Source organism: Cyprinus carpio, chromosome B15 (genome assembly GCF_018340385.1).
Source record: "Cyprinus carpio isolate SPL01 chromosome B15, ASM1834038v1, whole genome shotgun sequence".
Classification (NCBI taxonomy): domain Eukaryota; kingdom Metazoa; phylum Chordata; class Actinopteri; order Cypriniformes; family Cyprinidae; genus Cyprinus; species Cyprinus carpio.
Window position 1 is genome coordinate 3,416,583 of NC_056611.1, and position 20,934 is coordinate 3,437,516.

The 20,934-nt window shown below is 42.0% G+C and overlaps 1 protein-coding gene across 1 annotated transcript in view; it reads right to left on the reverse strand.

Moving 5' to 3' along the window:
• Positions 1 to 20,934, reverse strand: part of LOC122133870 (LIM domain kinase 1-like) — a 66,251-nt gene that overhangs the window by 17,554 nt on the left and 27,763 nt on the right. Inside the window, 6 exon segments of the mRNA XM_042738866.1 lie at positions 2,180 to 2,366; positions 2,628 to 2,815; positions 2,983 to 3,088; positions 3,550 to 3,747; positions 5,247 to 5,356; positions 12,177 to 12,315. Coding sequence (XP_042594800.1) covers positions 2,180 to 2,366; positions 2,628 to 2,815; positions 2,983 to 3,088; positions 3,550 to 3,747; positions 5,247 to 5,356; positions 12,177 to 12,315 — 928 coding nt within the window.

Sequence of the window (20,934 nt, forward strand, 5' to 3'; positions counted from 1 at the left end):
GACGCTAGCTCCAAACGAATCACTACTGCACAGACTTGGGCTCCAAATGAATCACTACTGCACAGACTTGGGCTCCAAACGAATCACTACTGTGCAGACTCAGGCTCTAAACGAATCACTACTGCGCAGACTCAGGCTCTAAACCAATCACTACTGCACAGACTTGGGCTCCAAACGAATCACTACTACACAGACTCGTTCTATAAACCAAACACTACTGCACAGACTCGTTCTATAAACCAAACACTACTGCACAGACTCAGGCTCTAAATGAATCTCTACTGCGCAGATTTGGGCTCCAAACTATTCACTACTGAGCAGACTCTAGCTCTAAATGAATCACTACTGCACAGACTCAGGCTCTAAACGAATCACTACTGTGCAGACTTGGGCTCTAAACGAATCACTACTGCACAGACTTGGGCTCCAACGAATCACTACTGCACAGACTCTAGCTCTAAATGAATCACTACTGCACAGACTCAGGCTCTAAACGAATCACTACTGCACAGACTCAGGCTCTAAACGAATCACTACTGCACAGACTCAGGCTCTAAACGAATCACTACTGCACAGACTCTAGCTCCAAACGAATCACTACTGCACAGAATTGGGCTCCAAACGAATCACTACTGCGCAGACTCAGGCTCCAAACGAATCACTACTGAGCAGACTCAGGCTCTAAACGAATCACTACTGCACAGACTCTAGCTCCAAACGAATCACTACTGCACAGACTTGGGCTCCAAATGAATCACTACTGCACAGACTTGGGCTCCAAACGAATCACTACTGTGCAGACTCAGGCTCTAAACGAATCACTACTGCGCAGACTCAGGCTCTAAACGAATCACTACTGCACAGACTTGGGCTCCAAACGAATCACTACTGCACAGACTCAGGCTCTAAATGAATCTCTACTGTGCAGATTTGGGCTCCAAACTATTCACTACTGAGCAGACTCTAGCTCTAAATGAATCACTACTGCACAGACTCAGGCTCTAAACGAATCACTACTGTACAGACTTGGGCTCCAAACGAATCACTACTGCGCAGACTCTAGCTCTAAATGAATCACTACTGCACAGACTCGGGCTCTAAACGAATCACTACTGCGCAGACTCTAGCTCTAAATGAATCACTAATGCGCAGACTCGGGCTCTAAACAAATCACTACTGCACAGACTCGGGCTCTAAACGAATCACTACTGCGCAGACTCTAGCTCTAAACGAATCACTAATACACAGACTCGGGCTTTAAAAAGAAACACTACTGCACAGACTCAGGCTCTAAATGAATCTCTACTGTGCAGATTTGGGCTCCAAACTATTTACTACTGAGCAGACTCAGGCTCTAAACGAATCACTACGGCACAGACTCAGGCTTTAAAATATTCACTACTGCACAGACACAGGCTCTAAACAAATTATTACTGCGCAGACTCTGGCTCCAAATCAATCACTACTGTGCAGACTCAGGCGCCAAACTATTTATTACTGTGTAGACTTGGGTTCTAAACAAATCACTACTGCACAGACTTGGGCTCCAAACGAATCACTACTGCACAGACTCTGGCTCCAAACGAATCACTACTGCACAGATTTGGGCTCCAAACTATTTACTACTGAGCAGACTCAGGCTCTAAACGAATCACTATTGCACAGACACAGGCTCTAAACAAATTATTACTGTGCAGACTCGGGCTCCAATTTATTCACTACTGTGTAGACTTGGGTTCTAAACTATTCACTACTGTGTAGACTTGGGTTCTAAACTATTCACTACTGCACAGACTCGGGGTCCAAATCAATCACTACTGCGCAGACTCGGGCTCCAAACGAATCACTACGGCAGAGACTCAGGCTTTAAAATATTCACTATTGCACAGACACGGGCTCTAAACAAATTATTACTGTGCAGACTCAGGCTCCAAACTATTCACTACTGTGTAGACTTGGGTTCTAAACTATTCACTACTGAGCTGGGGCATTTTGGCTTCACTTTTCTACAGTGTATTGGACAGAGAGAGAGAGAGAGAGAGAGAGAGTGTGTGTGTGTGTAGTGAGCACAGAGAGTGTGTGTGTGTGTGTGTGTGTGTGTGTGTGTGTGTTTGTGTAGTGAGGACAGAGTGTGTGTGTGTGTATGTGTGTGTGTGTGTGTGTGTGTGTGTGTGCTCACCTTTATGGCCTGTCCGAAGCAGCCTGTACCCAGAACCTCTCCGTGGATCAGGTCGGAGGCTCTGAATATTCGGTGTGTGCGGCTGGACACAATGCGAAGCGACTCGGAGCGGCCGATGTCTTTCCTCAGAGACAGTGGAGACGGAGTGTTACTGGAGCACGGAGATTTATCGATACTGAAACTGCGCCTGTGCAAACACACATTCAAATCAGTTCAAATCAGCCTCAAATAACTCAAGTAGAATAACATGCATCTCAACAGCTGATGACAACTAAATGGACCAAACACACATATCGAGACGGTGATCCAGCACAAGAGACTCTGTAGCTGTTAGCATGTTGTTATGTAGTGAGGAGATACATGACAAAGTTTGGATACTTGTTAAAACACTAACAATCAATTCCTGACTTAACAAACACACAGCAAAAGCGTGGTGTGCTTTACTGACGTGATGATCCGCGAGCGCAGGTTGTTAACGTCCTGGCTGGGGGGCCGTGTGATGGGCGTGATGGGGCTGGGCCCCTCAGACGGGGGTGTCGGTCCGTCCACCTGGTCCTCTGAGGGGCCGTGATCATGAGGGTCATGTTCAATGGTCAGCTGCAGCAGACGATTGGTCTCCTGGATCAGCAAATCAATCTGACACACACAAAAAAAAAAAAAAAAAAAAACACGCCATGATTCAAACAAAACACACTAAATCAAGAAAAGAAACATGAATGAATGCATGAATTGCAGTCCGTCTGCAGTCACACTAACTGTTGCTCTATAGAAGACACACATAAGTGAGAAAGGGTTTTATTCACCTCGTCCAGAGGAACGTTCTGGATTGGGGTTCCATTGATCTCCAGGATCCGGTCGCCAACATGAATAGAGTTCTTGACGTCTGGACTGATGCACTCTGGGTCCACCCTGAACACAAGGACAAAACCACACGAAGACATGAAGGAGCACATGATTTCTAATGGAAACACAAGACTGGCCAGACTCCTGCTGATCATCGCTTGCATCTTTAGTCTGGATACTGGCAGATCATCATCAGTCTTTATTTTCCACTCATTGAAATAGTTTTCTCTATGCCGTTTAATTCTACACAAAAATATCAAACACATCTGATATGAGTTATCAGTCATAACTACATTTTACTCCTAATTATTGATCTGAAAATGTATCAGTGTTGTTGTCATTAAAGTAAATGATCAGCATAAGAGCTACCTGATCCTGATCATCACGTTCTTACACTTATACAGTTACCTACAAATCTGAACAGGATCTCTCACTCTGGTCAGGATTCTCATCTTCTACATGTTTAAATATTGAAATGTTCTGTTTGTGAGCAGATCCCAGCTGTGCGTCTGTGCTTTCACACTCACTTGGAGACTCTGACGGTGTGTGTGTGTTCGGGGCTGAAGCCGTTGGGACTGGAGCCCTGATCGATGGACACAGAAAAGCCTCGTTTCCCATCGGTGGAGGCAGGAATGGACACTAGAGTGACCGTGTGAGGAATCCTGGAGCACGGCGAGTCGGGCAGGGTGACCGGAGTCACGATCGTCTGATAATAACAGTGTCCACTAGAGGGAGACACAGCAGATCATTACCATCAGACAGAGTTCATTCAGCACCCTCACACAGACTCTCTCCATCACAACATCACAAAAAAACATGCCAGAAATCACCCAATGATATCATACGAGAACATGATTTAAAAGTTTATATCATGTTTTAAGGACAATTATGTCATATCATGGATTCCTGATGAACTGGTGACATTATACGTTTACTTAATAGCATTAGCAAACATCTAGGTATAATGCTTAATATAAGAACTAGTTAAACAATTCAAGTATCTGAGCTGCCATGAACCTGTGTTTCACACTGGAACATTTCAGGCTCATTAATCATTCTGGGACGCACACATAATTTAAAAAACAGCAGGTTAAAGTGTATACATTTTTTAAATGTTTTTTTTTTTTTTTTTTTTGCTAATGCTTTAGATTAGGGAACACATTCAGTATTAACTAACATTTTTCCCTCAGTAAACTATTAACTTGCTGCTTATTGATAGTAAGTAAGGTAGTTGTTGTAGTAGTCATGTTTAGGCATGGGGTAGGTTTAAGGGATCTAGATTATGGACATGCATTAATATGTGCTTTATAAGTTCTAATAAACAGTCAATATGCTAGTACTATGCCATCATTGGTGAACAGTGGTCCCTAATCTAAATGTGTTACCGTTTTTTAAATAAGTTTTGGAAAGCAAAGGTGCAATTAAAGCAAAATGTCCCCATATATTACGCTAAACATCACAACAGGTTTATTAGTGATTTATTAATATGCTGTTCTGGCTCAAATCATATTCATACATCATGCTATGTGGACAGAAATATATAATATTAATATGCATATATACATGCGGTAGTAGGGAGACTTTGGAATAGTCTTCCTGCAGAAATCAGAACTGCCCCATACACTATCCATTTTTATATCCAGGTTAAAAACGTTTTTATTTGATCTGGCTTATTATTCGTGACTTGCATTTGCTCTGCTCTGTGTCTTGCAGTTTTATTTGTGACCTTGCCTTTGTTTTAAATTCTGTTTGTGGTTACTTATTTTGTATGGCACACTGGTCAACGGTACTTGTGCTTTATAAATAAATTGAAAATTTTATATATATGTATATATATATATATACACACACACACACACACACACATATATATATATATATATGTATATATATATATATATATATTTTTTTTTTTTGCAGAATTGCCAGTTAGCAACAACAATAACGATGACAAAAACCTGTAAAAATAATGTTTTATTGAGCAGCTTATTGACTTGTCAGTGTTCTTCCCATGAATACAGCAGATGCGCTCCATAGGAAGGTTTATGGACACATTTCTGAAGTCACTCCGCTGGGAAACATTAGTGATGGCACGATAGGAAGATAAACAGCATCTTCTGCTCTGCTACATCACACATACTAATAATAACCAGTAATGCATACGCCCAAGTCAAGAACAAGACCTGAAACCATTTGTCATGAGAATAATGTGAAGGTCACTCACCAGTAGAGTTTGGATCGCTCCACCAGAGCATACGTGTCTCCATCACCGATGAACGCTCGGCAGCTCAGACAGGTGAAGCATTCTGGGTGATACTTCTGTTCTCCGGCGACCTGGAGCACACAGACACTGAGATCAGAGACGCTTCTGTGCTGAGGCTGGTTCAGAACACATTCACACACATTCATTCTGTTCTCGCTCGTCACATATCAGACCCGACAGTGATGGAAACAGAGAGACGATGACTTTTAATAACTGATACGGTTCTGAGTGATTGTGCATGTCATCGAATGGTTGAGAACAGTAAAAACTCTGTCGTTCTTCACAGTAATCAAAGAGAAAGAATCATTCATTTAAACATTAGATATTAATCTATTCATTCAGCAGCAGCAGCTGTTTAACACTTCATCAGTGATCCTCTCCCATCTCAGACGTCTCTTCATGTTCAGAGATTTACACATTAAAGAAGAGAGACATTCGTAACACAGAGGAGTGAGGGTCCAGCCTCAAACTAGCTGAAGATGGTCTAATAATGAGTCAAACGCTTTAGTGATCATAAAACGGAGAAAGAATGGCAGAAAGTCCTTGTTTTCATACAATGACCCCAAAATGTGTTAAATAACTACCCTAACTACACTACTCTTTATAAGAACACTATTAACAGTATGAGATCTGTGTATTATGTTGTGAAACGAGTGCTCTGATATTTTGCTATGCAATGTAAGGATGTTTAGAGATTCTTAAGGCTGACTTATGGGACCAAATTATTTTGAGAAATGTCATTACACAACCATATTGTAAGACCATCTTTTGGCTTAGGCTTCTCATGCAACAGCTTTGTTTTTTTTTTCAAATATGAAACATCACAATGAATGTGATGACATGATCTTAGACGCATACTAAATTGTTCCACAGAGTTTGTCCATTTCTTTGAATCAAAAGAGAGGGCTCAAAGCCTAACTCATGTGTGAATGATGTCTTCAGACGGATCCTCCAGTGACGTGACTGATTGCCCACTGCTTCCTCGTTTCTGTAGCTGCTTCACAGACTCTCAACCAACACAGAAAACAGAGCCCACAGACCGCCGACACACACCCGAACCTCGTCTGAAAACACGACTGCTCCACCCACAGCTACACAAAACTCATCTGTAGAGTCCCTGCTGCCTAATATTAACTTCTGGTGCAGTTATAGACATTCTCTTCTAGATAAATCAGCAAAAATCCCCCATCTCCCTCACGTTGTTACCGGGAAAGCAGCACAGCATTCATGTAAGGAAAGTTTCTAGGAGATTTCGCAGTGCATGTGATCAGCATGAGATCTTCTGTTGTGTCAGGGATGGATGATTCGCTTCAGGACAGAAGACATGAATACATGACACACTGCTGAAGAAAACAGTGCCTGGAAACATTTCCAAACAAACAGGATCTGAATCAGTCACTCTGATTATAAACAATCGTTCAGTGATTGATAATGTCACACACACATGCTCTGATGTCCTCTCATTACACAGAAATGACTGGAGAGCTGTGGTTAGGCTGACTGTGAACACACAGGTTGACTCATCCGTCACGCTGCCTGTGTTACTTTATGCTTGTTAACAACTGGGCTAAAAATGACAGCTGCGGGGAGAGTGGTTTCAAAAGTGATATTTAAAATAAGAAAGACTGGAATTCACCACCTTAAGGTCACACTCACTTCCCTTTGGCAGCTGTTCATCTGTTCAGCAACACATTAATGACATCACAGCTCTGGGGAAATCTGACACATTCACAAACCCTCCAAGCATCCCATCATCGGGGGGAACAAACACAACATTCGATCAGAGCCCAAACCACGCGTGACTGATGTGAATGATAATAAAGCACTGAACCTGTTAAACCTACTGTATGTCTGTCCTCGGTCTCCGTGATTCTGCCAAAGACAGACATGTTCCTGGATCAACATTACTGTCCAAAACTATTGACTTAACCCAACCCCTACCCCTAAACCTAACCCTACACATAATTTATTCCTAAAATCAGTGTGAAATGATAGCTGATTAACAAGAGTGTAGAAGCACCTAACCCTGATCGTAAGCCTAAAACAGATATTTCCTGAAAAGTTCTGATTTGTTGATTGGAATGTTGTCCCAGTAACATGCAGTAGTTGGTGAAATCACGCTCGCCTCTGTCCTCACAGCCTTGTGTTAAATAGCATCCCATTAAACATGGTGTCTACCCTGCACAGCAGGTCTACAGAGCACAATATTACGGGAAATAAACAGCATTTTTTAACAGTTTTTTCTGCCAATTGCATTAACGTACTAAAGAGCTCCTGCAGTTTACCATGTGCAGCAGCAGCAGCAGTAAAATGTCATGGGTTTGATCATCAAGTAAGGATCAGTGTGTCTGTGCTGTTAGTGACACAAACACTGTGACGAGACCTGGTTAACTAGTCAAGGATGAGATCCAAAGATGAAGGTCTCAAACTAATCCACTGCTGTTTCTAAAAACACAAACAATTATTAAGAAAATTAGAAGCCTTTATGAATGCTCATTTTAGGTCATGCATTTCCCATTTCATACGATGTCAGAACACACAGAATGAATCTAACAGAAAATAATGTGAGAATGATCATTGATCTGAGTGTGATCAGAGGAGGAGGAACTTCAATCCTAATGAATTCAGATGAAATGAATTCAAGAGGGAGAACTATAAAAGGCACTCTCATCCAAACACATGCTTGAATGTTGTGATGTTTGTTAAATCCATCAGCATCAGAGTCAAACTGAATTAGTCTTTTACCTCATATAATGAAACGTGAAGACTGCGCTCACCTTCTTCTCTCTCCTCCAGAGTCTCAGACAGCAGAAGCCCCAGTAAAACACATCACTGATCATGACCTCCAGCCACAGAACATTCTAGCGAACGCAGCACACAGAGCACTGAGCTCATCCCAGAAGCTCTGTGTCACTCCCTCTGTCTCTCTCTGAGCGGGTGACTTCATCACTTCCTCCCGACACACACACACACCTCCCCCACTCCACACAGCCCTCCCTCCGACACACACAACCTCTCCGTCACAGGAAAGATCACATCATCTGTAGTGCCTGAGTATTTCTCAAGGATCTGGCGGCAGTGACCTGGTAAAGCAGGCTTGAGTGAAAAACTGCACCTGAAATGAGCTGCCAGTCAGACCGGCCTCAGAACTGCGGGCCGAGACTCGGCTGCTGTAGAATATTACAGCAGTGTTCTCAGGAATCAAGGCTCTGTGATAAGACGTGAAGCTAGTGTGGGATGAGGAAACCCACTACTCCTAACAGAACAACGGACACATTGTTTCTCACTACGGTGGAAAGATATTATTCGCGGCAGTGAAACTAGCAGGAGGTGCAGATCAGCTGTGGCCGGGAGTCCGGTGTGAACGGAGATGTGTGTGGACCTTCAGAGAGCTCACAGAACCATGAGCAAACATGAGACACTGATCATACTGAGAAAGGCTGATGGGATCGTGGCTCTGATGGTGGTTGTGTGTCAGCGGTGGGAAGGACCTCGAGAGAAGATCCGCTCATCAGGGTCATGTGTAGGGAGTGAGAGTGATCTCATTACAGAACAACCACTCGCACAGAAACAGACTATGAGCCAGGAGTCTGTCTGCTGAAGCACCTCGTAAGTGAACGACCTGAAACGCTCTTCATGGCCAGAAACTCCATTAATGCTCACTCAACCAGGCCACAGAAACAACTCGAGAGCTTGGACTAATGCTCACAGCAGATTTCTCTGTCTGACGTTAGCATGTTGCTAACAATTCAATAGTTTTGTAGGCATAAACAAGAAACAAGAGTTGGTTGAAACTGTCAGTTTGTAGATTAACTATTCTGATCAACACATTTAAAAAAAAAAAAATGTGTGACCTAGCTGCAATGCATTCTGGGATTGCCTTCTCCATGAAGGATGCTGCCTGATTGTGATCTGAGCAATGTTTTCTTTTAAGGCACTATATGATGTTGTCGCCTAACATTATTTGTCCACTGCACAATAAAAAAATAAACGGTTTACATGCACAGGGTTGGCCCTCCTTGGATCAGTGACCGTGGGAGCTCCAGGGACTTTCTGTGGGTGATTTACTGACAACGTGATCTACCAAGTGCAGTGTAGATCAGCGTAATGTTCAGATTCTAATAATGTGTTCTTCTGGCATTCCAAATAAATTAATATGTGTGGGAAAAGCCTCTTCCTTCTACCACCCACAACAACAAATTTCAACCACAAAATAGTTTACATGCTTTTTTTGGCCGTGAAATAATGGCACAAATACGCGTCATTTTAATACTCTACTCCCATAAGTTTTGTGTCTGAAATGGAAACTCCTACAAATGCATATTCAGGTGCAAAAATAACTTTGTCAACGCCTTTTCAGCACTAATTCTTCACTGCACGTCTTTAGTGAATCCTGACAGTACTGTTTTAACACCAAAAGGCGGTTTGTGATAGGTTAGTAAATCTGGTTGGATTTTATAAAACAGTCCAATAAACAAGTTAATATAAATTGACTGTTTGCTCTATTTCATCAATGAAAATAGTTCCAAACAAAGCCACGGCAGAACTCTTTTGCATCTCTAAGTGTTTCTTTACTGAATCATTCAGCTGTGTGAACGAATCAGTTGAGTGAATGACTCAGTGACTCACTCATCAGTGATCCGCCTCCACCTGCTGTCGATTTCAGGTTTACATTTAAAGTATATCCCCCCCCCCCCCCCCCCCAAATCATTTCAAATATCACTATTGAATAAAATACCAGCACAATAACAAGCTCAGCAAAATATTGTCTAATTATCATTATCAACAAAATTCCAGAAAGAAAATAAAGATATCTTTTTCTTTGTCATTATCGATCAGCCCTACTGGGAAGGCTTCGGGATCCCCCAGAAACAGCAGGAGCAGAATCTAGCAGAAGTGGGACTAAAAAAATCAATCCTTTGCAGACCTCTACAGCAGGGGATAACATATTTATTTGTACGCAGTCCAGTGTTGATCATTCTGCCACTGCAACATTTAAAATACATCTTACCATAAATTTCCTATTTGCTATTTTGAGTTCCATACCCTCATTTCTATTTCTATGAAATGAAGCATGCCGTATACTAAGGTCTATATTATTTTTATTTAAGCATCACTTCTCAAATTCTAAACCTCTAATAAGTCCTGTTTGTGGCTTGATGCTCTTGTTCTGCTGAGCAGAATCTTCCTCTTTTTCTTCACAGGAGCTAAAGCACAGTCTACAGACCTGACCTTCATCCCTCTAATGAAGATGTGTGTGTGTGTCCATCAAATGCAGGAAGAGTTTGATTATTGGACTGCACTGCCTGAGGCGCTCTGTGTGCCACTAAATCACTCAGATGCAGACGCTTTATATATAAAAACACAGACCACAGACTCTGCCATCTGCTCTATAGTTCCATTAGGAGCACACTGACAGCCAGAAACTATCTGAGCAAAACCAAACTGGTCAAACCCCACCAGCAACAGAGGAAACACACTGTGAGAGCGAGCAGACGACAGCGTGCCGTGTGGTAACAGATGCATGAGAGGTTTTATATTACTGACAGACACACCAGACCTGAGTGCTGTAAACATCTTTAAGCTGTTTTGCATTTGCGTCGCAGACATTGATGCAGTACTCTCAAAGTCATCTGACACATGAAGAGTGTGCTGTCACTAAATTACTACTCACATGGTTGTAACGGTTATAGAAAGCATTGCAATAAATTTCTCTGCTTATCATATGTACATGTTCAAAATACAAACAAATAAAAAACAAAAACAAAAACAATCATCTCATTTTGTGTAAATTTTCAGGCTCTAAAATAAGTTGTGATCAACTTTGATCAACACCATGATAGAGCTGAAGTAACTAAAACTAGGTCAAGGTTCAGCCTGTATGAACGTGTTCTTGAGAATAAATGATATGCATCTGTCACCATCACCCTCAGGAGGAAATGCTGGTCAACGTTCATTCTCATATGCAGTTTCTTTTTAAAATCCAAAACAACAGAGACAGGTTTGAATTCATACAAAATTGCATACTATTTAATGAATGTTGTGCTGCAAAAATAGAAAAAATATTCAACATAGATCGGTTTCAGAAAGGTGGTTATTATTTTTATTATTAGTATTATTTTAATTTTTATTCTAAGGAAAAAAGGGAAGAAAAACACCTTAAAAAAGCAAACAAAACAACAACATGATGTACAGTTTTTGTGTCTGGATCAGGAAAAAATCCAAATGGCAACTATATGACGTACTATATGAAGAAAAAAAAAAGAAAATTAAAATAAATTATTTATTTTTTATGTAATAAATAAATAAATAAATAAATAAAATAGGCAGTTTTTTTTTTAGTCTATACGTCAATATACTATGACACATTTTGACTACGGGAACCAAACTGCAACATCTGTGGAACGTTTTGATTATATTGTAAAATTGTGCATGTAAATGAAAGTTTTAAAACTTAATTAAAATGCAAATGTAAACAGACCAGATGACTGGATGCTAAAGAGTTAACATGTAAAGATTCAGGCACATTGAAGGAATTCAGACAGTCATAAATGATTCAAATGATGCTTGTCAAATAAACAGCTCTCGCTCTTGTAGAAAAACACTGAATAATACAGCCAGCAGTGAATGCATTAAAACAAGAGGCCACACAAACGCTCCCTTCATGAGCTCTGTGTCTGAATTATAGATAGCAGCTCTTTCATGAACGCACACAGGAGTGCTGTTGATCTGCTCATGAGTGATACAGCAGCAGTGACTGTGTGAATGGAGAATCACTGCAGAGCCGTGTAACTGGAGCGGCTGTGAGAAACCGTAGGACGGACGGGTGGACAGCAGGACTGTGGGGTGAGGAGGGACGCAGAGATTGGGTTTCGGACGGTTTGGACTCACCATGATGAGTCCGGTGGTGATGGGCTCTGAACAGCCATGACACAGCTCTCCAAACTTAGCCCAGTAGTCCTTCTTACAGAAGAGACGGCCGTCCTTCTCATAGTACCAGTGAGAGAGAGACGCGCCGCACTCACAGCACCTGCAGATCAAACACAAGGCAAAGGTCAGCATTCAGACCTCAACATTCTGCTGGCCTCATTCTCTGAAGAAGAGTCATCCGTTCTCCCTGACCGCTGCCCGTTTCTCTCTGCATGCTTCAATACTTCTTTAAACATTTGCACACTCAAGGTTGAACGTCTGCTCCTGTATGTTGGTCGAGTATGAATACTAGTTAGGGTTGTAATGGTATGATATTTTCACGGTATGATAATAGTCTCGGAAAATATCACGGTATACGGTATTAAACAAATAAATTTATTTCTCAAATAAAATGATGAAAGGATTATTAATTGTTCTCTCAGTGTGGCTCTCCGTGTTTGTGTTCACGTCCTCAGATAGTGAGACAGCAGGCGCTTTTAAACACTATGAGCGATGCCGGTAAATACTTAAGAATGTAGTACATGACACAACGCCATTTATTCACAGAGAGACACAGAAAACAACAGAATATATATTTATATAGCAGTGTTTTTGTATTCACAGACACTAGACCATGCCGTTATTTGACAGCTCTGTTTTTGATTTATTCATCAATCCATCAAATTGGGCGTCTTGTGTGTCATCTGCATTGTAGCCTACTGTAAATTCATTATGGATTCTGGGATTAATGCCGCGTTCCAGGCAACCCGTAACCTGTGTTTTTCCAACCTTCTACCCGTGAAAGTGCACTGGAACGGCAGTCAAATCGGTGACTTCCCACCCGCCAACTCCCACTATATCAATTCACACACACCTCCAAACAACAACGTCACAAATCACTTTAAAACAATATGGCAGCCCCTATGGATAATATTACCTATGGATGCGGTGTTTATGCAGGTGGTACATGTTGAAAAATAGATTTTATGACAATATAACGTCGCAATGAATTTAATAATCTAGCTACAATTCCTTGCACTCAGGCAGTTTGGCGTGACTTGCCTGGAACGCTACAAAGTCGTGAGTCGTGGTTTGAAGTCGTGCTTTACGGGCTCAAAAACCTGCCTGGAACACAGCATAACTCCGCAAAATGGAAATCATAAGGCTTTAACCTTAAGTTATAAATGGGACATAACTGTATCTGCATGGTGGGATGGTGTTCTAAAATATAGGCAAACATGTTCGATGCGTTTACTCTTTTTGTAGCCGCTTTGCGACCACAGTTTTTGTGTCCAACTGTGTCTATCCTCGAGGACAAATAAGAGTTCATCTTTTCTATATCCAAAGTATTTCCATACTGCCCATTTTAATTTCGATGTGGCCGTAGGATAGAGATTAGAGATAATGTTGATGTTGTCTCCACTGTATGTGTGGGTGGAGCAACTTGAGAACAGTTAAGTGTAAAGTTGTTGCCTAGGGGCAGGTGAGATTCTGCATCTTTTATTTTCTCCCAATACCGTAGATAAGCAAATGTTCACGGTATGATAATCGTACATGTTTATACTGCGGTATATCGTCATACCGGTATATTGTTACAACCCTGATACTAGTTAGCAATATATCTGACCATGTGGGCCTGAGATTGGCCAACAAAATCCCAACTGAAAAGAGCGTCATCCAATGAAACTCTGAGGTTTGTTTGGCAACAGCATCATTTAACTAGAATTAGGTAATAGTGTATGATAGATTGTATTTCGATGTGAATAAATACAGTTATGGTACACAACAGATTCACAATACTGCACAGAGCCTTTAGAAAATGGTTACTACTGTTTGTAAATATTGAAGGTATACTCCACCACAAAATGACAATTTAGTCATTAATCACTTACCCCCATGTCTTTCCAAACCCGTAAAAGCTTTGTTCGTCTTCGGAACACAATTTAAGATATTTTGGATGAAAACCGGGAGGCTTGTGACTGTCCCATTGACTGCGAAGTAAATACCACTGTCAAGGTCCAGAAAAGTATGAAAGATATCGTCAAAAAATTACATCCAACCGTAACGATACAAACCTAACATAATAAATCTATTACAAAAATAAAACAAAGAAAACAAAACAAAGCTTTTACGGGTTTGGAATGACATGGGGGTAAGTGATTGACAAAATTTTAATTTTGTGGTGGAGTAACCCTTTAAGGACTTCAATCATCATGAAAACATTATGCAAATCAAATAGATTGGTGTTATTTAACTCTTAGTGATGGATCCACAGGCACAGATAATACTCTCTGTTTAATACTCAATGAAGCAAACCAGGAAAGAACATGCTGATACTCGCAGAGATGACGGGAGACGGAGCAAATGCATTGAGAAACCTAAACACAGCAGCATCAGCATGACGTCAGTTCATCCGTCATGTGTGTGTCATAACAGCAGCCAGACGCTGATGCCTCACTGTCCTCTGTGTGTGAGGCTTGATCTGATGAGAGCTCATTACTGACCCCTGAGCCTCCTGACTGTGTGGCAGAGTGAGCGGAGAATCAGTACAACTACTAGATCTAGTGGAGAGTATTTCATCATGTTCATCAGTCTTCTGATCACAGTGAAGAAGAGGCTTTACCTTCTCACATACACACCACAGGACCTGAAGGAGGACACGGCCAGTTCAAGCAAGGCAAAAGAGAAAAGTTATCCACCAGATCTCACCTATGATGTATTACAGAAGTGTGTCTGAATAATATTTCATAATAATACAACATCTATGCACTTGCAGGTGTTTTTACCCAAAGCGAATAAAGTGTTGAGCATTTGCTGAAGCTCCTCTAACCCTACAGACAGAACAATCAATGGGAAACCGGTAAAAACGCTTCTCTTCCTCTGTGCTTTTACGGTCTTATATACTCTGAATGATGCTGAAACTCTTTACTGCTGCCTCCTTGAAACGAAACGCTTGTTTTATTCCTGATTCCTCAAGACACTTTGGATAAAAGCATCTGCTAAGTGAATATGTGCAAAAGCAAATGCATCTGAGCTCATATTTTGCCTTTCTTATGCCCCCCCACCCCCATCTTTACTGTAAACTGAACTTGAAGCGTCACTGTATTCGTGTGAGATGAGGAAACACAATTGTCCTGATAACAATGGCTCCATGGATCGGTGTATAACCAGGATAAATGCTCTAGTAAACTAATTCCTGTTCACCGGGCGAGAGCTGATATACGTGCCCACACTCAATGCAAATAAAGCAGATTAGTTTTTAGAAAGAAGGAAGAACCGCAGTGTTCTGTTGAACTGAAGTGGGAATGCTGAGGTGTGCTGTGATGCACCTGTCTTTAGGGACAGAAGCTGCATGTCTCTGCGTGTTTATAATTCTCTATAACAGCAGATGCGGTGCTGATAATAACAGCGAGAGTCTGACAAACCACAGCCGCAGACTACAGATATAGGTGTCAGAGCAGTCGAACCCCAGCCGCTCTGAGCATCACAAACCTTCAGACATCATCTTCAGAAAGTCTGAGCACAATGCTGAAGCCAAGTCAATGAAGATCTCTCCATTAGAAAGAGGAGAAGAGGAAAGTGTTTGGCCGGCAGACACGGGGGGAAGCTGGGTAATCCATGCCATGATCCCCAGGGCTCTGTTATCAGCGCTAATGATGAAAGCGGAGACGGAGCGGATGCTGTGAATCGCTCCTCGATCTCAGATCTCTCATCAGAGCTGGCCTTTCTCACTTCATCCAGCGCCCATCTACTGATCCGGGTCAGAGCAGCACAAACACATGACATCGGCTCCATCCCAGAGGATATCTGTCACAGCTCACCACATCTAGCAGCATCTGCAGTTAAGCCCATTTGCCTCTGAATTTGTCACTGGATGAAAATATTTACAGCAAAATAACTGGCGTTACTGGTTATTACTGGGTTTTTTTCCTCAGCAAAACATCTGATGATTGAGAGCCATCTTGGGGAAACATCTCGTTGTGGAATCTGTATTTTCCAGTTGGTTTTCATTTGTGTTTCTTCAGATTAAAAAGTCTGCTTAAAGAATACATGTAGCGCCATGCTTGAGGACGTGACAGTACCATGGTAATAATGTCATGTTAACACAACGTTAAGTTATTAAGCATGTTAACAGCACATTAGTGCTGCGTGAAACAGAAGCAGTGACTTACTCTAGACATCAACAAATGCCATTCAAAAAAGGAAAAGTAACAGAATATGGACATGATTAATAAAATGTGCTTAACATTTACCACAGTAAGCAAAGATACAGTCATTCTTACTATAGTAAAACCACAAATCAATAAATACCAACTCTAACAAGCCTTTGAGAGAGTTTGTGTCATTTTAATTTCTTGCTGAGATGACAGCAGTGAATAATGTCCAGTTCCATTCACAGTGACTGCAGCTCCTCCAGTGTTTGTGTAACTGTGCTAATGTTGAGTAAGAGATGCAGCAAAGAGAGAAAACAAACGGCCGTTTCCTCATTCCTTCTCACTCAAACACTGCGGCAGCAGGTTTATAGCTGCACAGCTCTGTAAGCAGCTGATGTTGCATCACCTTCAGTGTTACTTCATCAACACACACTGATGATGATCCCTCAAAACATCCCCTGTGAGAGAGCAGCAGGAAAAGAGGAGCTCCGCTGGGTCTCAGCGTCAGGGAAAGCTCTCTATTTGTCATGAAAGCTCATCAGACTCAGGGGAGTAAGTGCTCCACAATACAACCAGACTCTGACTTTCCCTGTTTAAGATCAGTTAGTATGAGGAACAGTAAGAGCGATACTACAGATGACATCTTCTGAAAGTGTGACTCAATACTGCCAGTCTATAATCAAACCTAGTCGTTTCTGACATCCCTAAAACACCTCGAGACGTAATACTAGAATTCATCAGTGCAAAACATTGATTTCTCTGAACATTTCTGCTATATGCACATGAACTGACAGTCACCACTGATAAGCTACTACTAAATATTGTAGAAACTTAATTTTCTGTAAAGTTGCTTTGTAATGATTTGTATCGTAAAAAGCGCTATACAAATAAACTTGAATTGAATTGAATTGAACAGCACATCATCCGACACGTGACGCTCAGATTCAGGACACATGAACATAAATCACACAAGCCCTATTAAAACATTGATTTTAGTAATTCTGTGTGCTTCTTTACATGCTCAGGGTGTCATGCACAGAATAAAAAGATAAAAAGATAAAAGATAAAAGTAAAAATAAAGTAAAAACAAAAAAAAAAAAAACGCATTACAAAATGTTTTGGTGGAGCATCAGGAGCAGCAGAGGAGCACACGGATGACATCACGAGTGTGAGCTGTGATGTCATGGTGAGGGCGGAGCATCAGAGGAGCACACGGATGACATCACGAGTGTGAGCTGTGATGTCATGGTGAGGGCGGAGCATCAGGAGCAGCAGAGGAGCACACGGATGACATCACGAGTGTTAGCTGTGATGTCATGGTGAGGGCGGAGCATCAGAGGAGCACACGGATGACATCACGAGTGTGAGTTGTGATGTCATGGTGAGGGCGGAGCATCAGGAGCAGCGGAGGAGCACACGGATGGCATCATGAGTGTGAGCTGTGATGTCATGGTGAGGGCGGAGCATCAGGAGCAGCAGAGGAGCACACGGAAGACATCACGAGTGTGAGCTGTGATGTCATGGTGATGTCAGAGCATCAGGAGCAGCAGAGCAGCACACGGATGACATCACGAGTGTGAGCTGTGATGTCATGGTGAGGGCGGAGCATCAGGAGCAGCAGAGGAGCACACGGATGACATCACGAGTGTGAGCTGTGATGTCATGGTGAGGGCGGAGCATCAGGAGCAGCGGAGGAGCACACGGATGACATCATGAGTGTGAGCTGTGATGTCATGGTGAGGGCGGAGCATCAGAGGAGCACACGGAAGACATCACGAGTGTGAGCTGTGATGTCATGGTGATGTCAGAGCATCAGGAGCAGCAGAGCAGCACACGGATGACATCACGAGTGTGAGCTGTGATGTCATGGTGAGGGCGGAGCATCAGGAGCAGCAGAGGAGCACACGGAAGACATCACGAGTGTGAGCTGTGATTGTCATGGTGAGGGCGGAGCATCAGGAGCAGCAGAGGAGCACACGGATGACATCACGAGTGTGAGCTGTGATGTCATGGTGAGGGCGGAGCATCAGGAGCAGCGGAGGAGCACACGGATGACATCACGAGTGTGAGCTGTGATGTCATGGTGAGGGCGGAGCATCAGGAGCAGCGGAGGAGCACACGGATGACATCATGAGTGTGAGCTGTGATGTCATGGTGAGGGCGGAGCATCAGGAGCAGCAGAGCAGCACACGGATGACATCATGAGTGTGAGCTGTGATGTCATGGTGAGGGCGGAGCATCAGGAGCAGCACACGGATGACATCACGAGTGTGAGCTGTGATGTCATGGTGAGGGCGGAGCATCAGGGGCAGCGGAGGAGCACACGGATGACATCACGAGTGTGAGCTGTGATGTCATGGTGAGGGCGGAGCATCAGGAGCAGCAGAGCAGCACACGGATGACATCACGAGTGTGAGCCTGTGATGTCATGGTGAGGGCGGAGCAGCAGGAGCAGCAGAGGAGCACACGGATCACATCATGAGTGTGAGCTGTGATGTCATGGTGAGGGCGGAGCATCAGGAGCAGCAGAGCAGCACACGGATGACATCACGAGTGTGAGCTGTGATGTCATGGTGAGGGCGGAGCAGCAGGAGCAGCAGAGGAGCACACATAAGGCTGGTTGTGGCTCAAATCCAGTATCACAGTGAGTCATTCTGTATCAGGGTAACAGTTCAGATCACTATGTGCTTTTGCTTGAAATGGAAACAAAACCATGTGCTAATGCAATTTAGTGAAAGAGAAAATTGCTTCATCTCAAATGATCTTTCTTTGATGGATATAAACCAGATGTTCAGAGTCTTCTGATCAAATGAATGTTGAAGCATGCATCATAAAGCTGGAATATAAGAACAGAGCATGTTTGGGGATTTGGCTGCTGTTTTCTCACGGTGTCTCTTTAACAGCATTAGACGTGTTTTGCATTTCGGGGGTGTCTTGTGGGAATGGTTTTGCATGCCAGTGCTTCCTTTGTGCTTACTAAGCCCTTCCCAGAAAGCACTGCTCCGGTTCTCATTCTGTCAGTCTGGAGGAAGAATGAAGTGCCCTCACAAGTTCAGCCAAGATCTGGATCTGATCCCACAGAAGACAAACAATCCTCAGCAGACAGGAGAAGCAGGAGGAGGGTAACAGACCCATCTGAGCGAATCTAACCAGCATAATGAACTCCGAATCCGATGCAGAGTTTATCAGCGTGAGACAGACACATCAGATCCAGCCTGACACAAGCTTATCGCCACAACACAGGCCTTTATATAGGTTCAGCATCTGTTTTTAGAGATGCAGACGCCAGTTCTGTAGGACACGCACTGTTGCCAACTAAGCAATTTTGGTGCTAAATTTAGCAACTTTTCAGACTACCCTAGCAACAAATTTAGCAATTTTTTTTTTCATTTAACTTTTAGCAACCTTTTATAAATGACTCAGACAATAAAAAGGCACACATTTTCCATCCAAATTACACAAAAAGAGGAAACCACAGATGCCTAGCAGTACACACATCACGTGACCAGAGCTGCTGTTTGCAACTGTTCAGTTGAACAACAAAAACAACAACAATTTAATAATTAATTAAAATTTGAATAATTGTTCATCTATGATGCACTTTGTAAGTAAGTTGATCAGTGAGTACACTGTAAGAAAAAAAGAAAAAATACTAGTAATTTTCCAGGACATTATCCATTGTAACCATGTTACCTGAAAACACAATGCGTAACTTAAGATGCAGGTAAAAAACCAAAACGGAAAATTATTAAAACATTAACAGAGAAGATTGTGCCCTAATTTTTTCCCACTTTTCTTGTAGCATACTAAGTAACTACTAATACACTGCTTAAAGCATAATGGTTGAAAATGTGTTGTATTACTAGTTTACCAGCTATTGAAAAACTTAAATTGTAATCATTCAATATTTAAAATGTATATACATATATTAAGAATATTGTTATAAAAAAATCTAAATTAGATATAAAATATATTTTTGTTGATATTTGATGTAGTGACAGTTTTCGCGTAGTGATTACACAATGATATCATCACGCAAAGACGTCACAACGTCACTTAGCAACTTTTAGCAACAAATCGACATTCCTTTAGCAGCTCTCTCTGAAAATGAGTTGGCAACACTGAGGACATGAGCAGTGGATTTTATAATGAAGCGTTGTGAAACGTTGTGCTGTCAGGACAAATCAGGACTTGTTAGCAGCTACACTACAAATGCTGCTTATTAATGTGCTTTGACTGAACAGATTTCTGTAATCAAGACTAACTATAACAACGACAGTGGGCCAGAAAAAAGTCTACACACCCCTGTTAAAACTGCAGATATTTTAGATTTGAAACATAAAAGTAAATGTAAAAGTGTACTGTATCAAACAAATAGATATAAAAAAAAAAGAAAAAGAAAAACAGAAGACTTAAAATAACTTCATCGTGGATATGGTGCTGTTTGGGTGACAAACAGTCTTGTTTTTGCACCAAACTTATGACCCAAAAGTTACATTTGCTTTCATCAGATCACAAAACATTTTGCCCACAGACCAAAAACCAAATTAAGATGCGCTTCTGTTTTTTTTTTTTTTTTTTTTTTT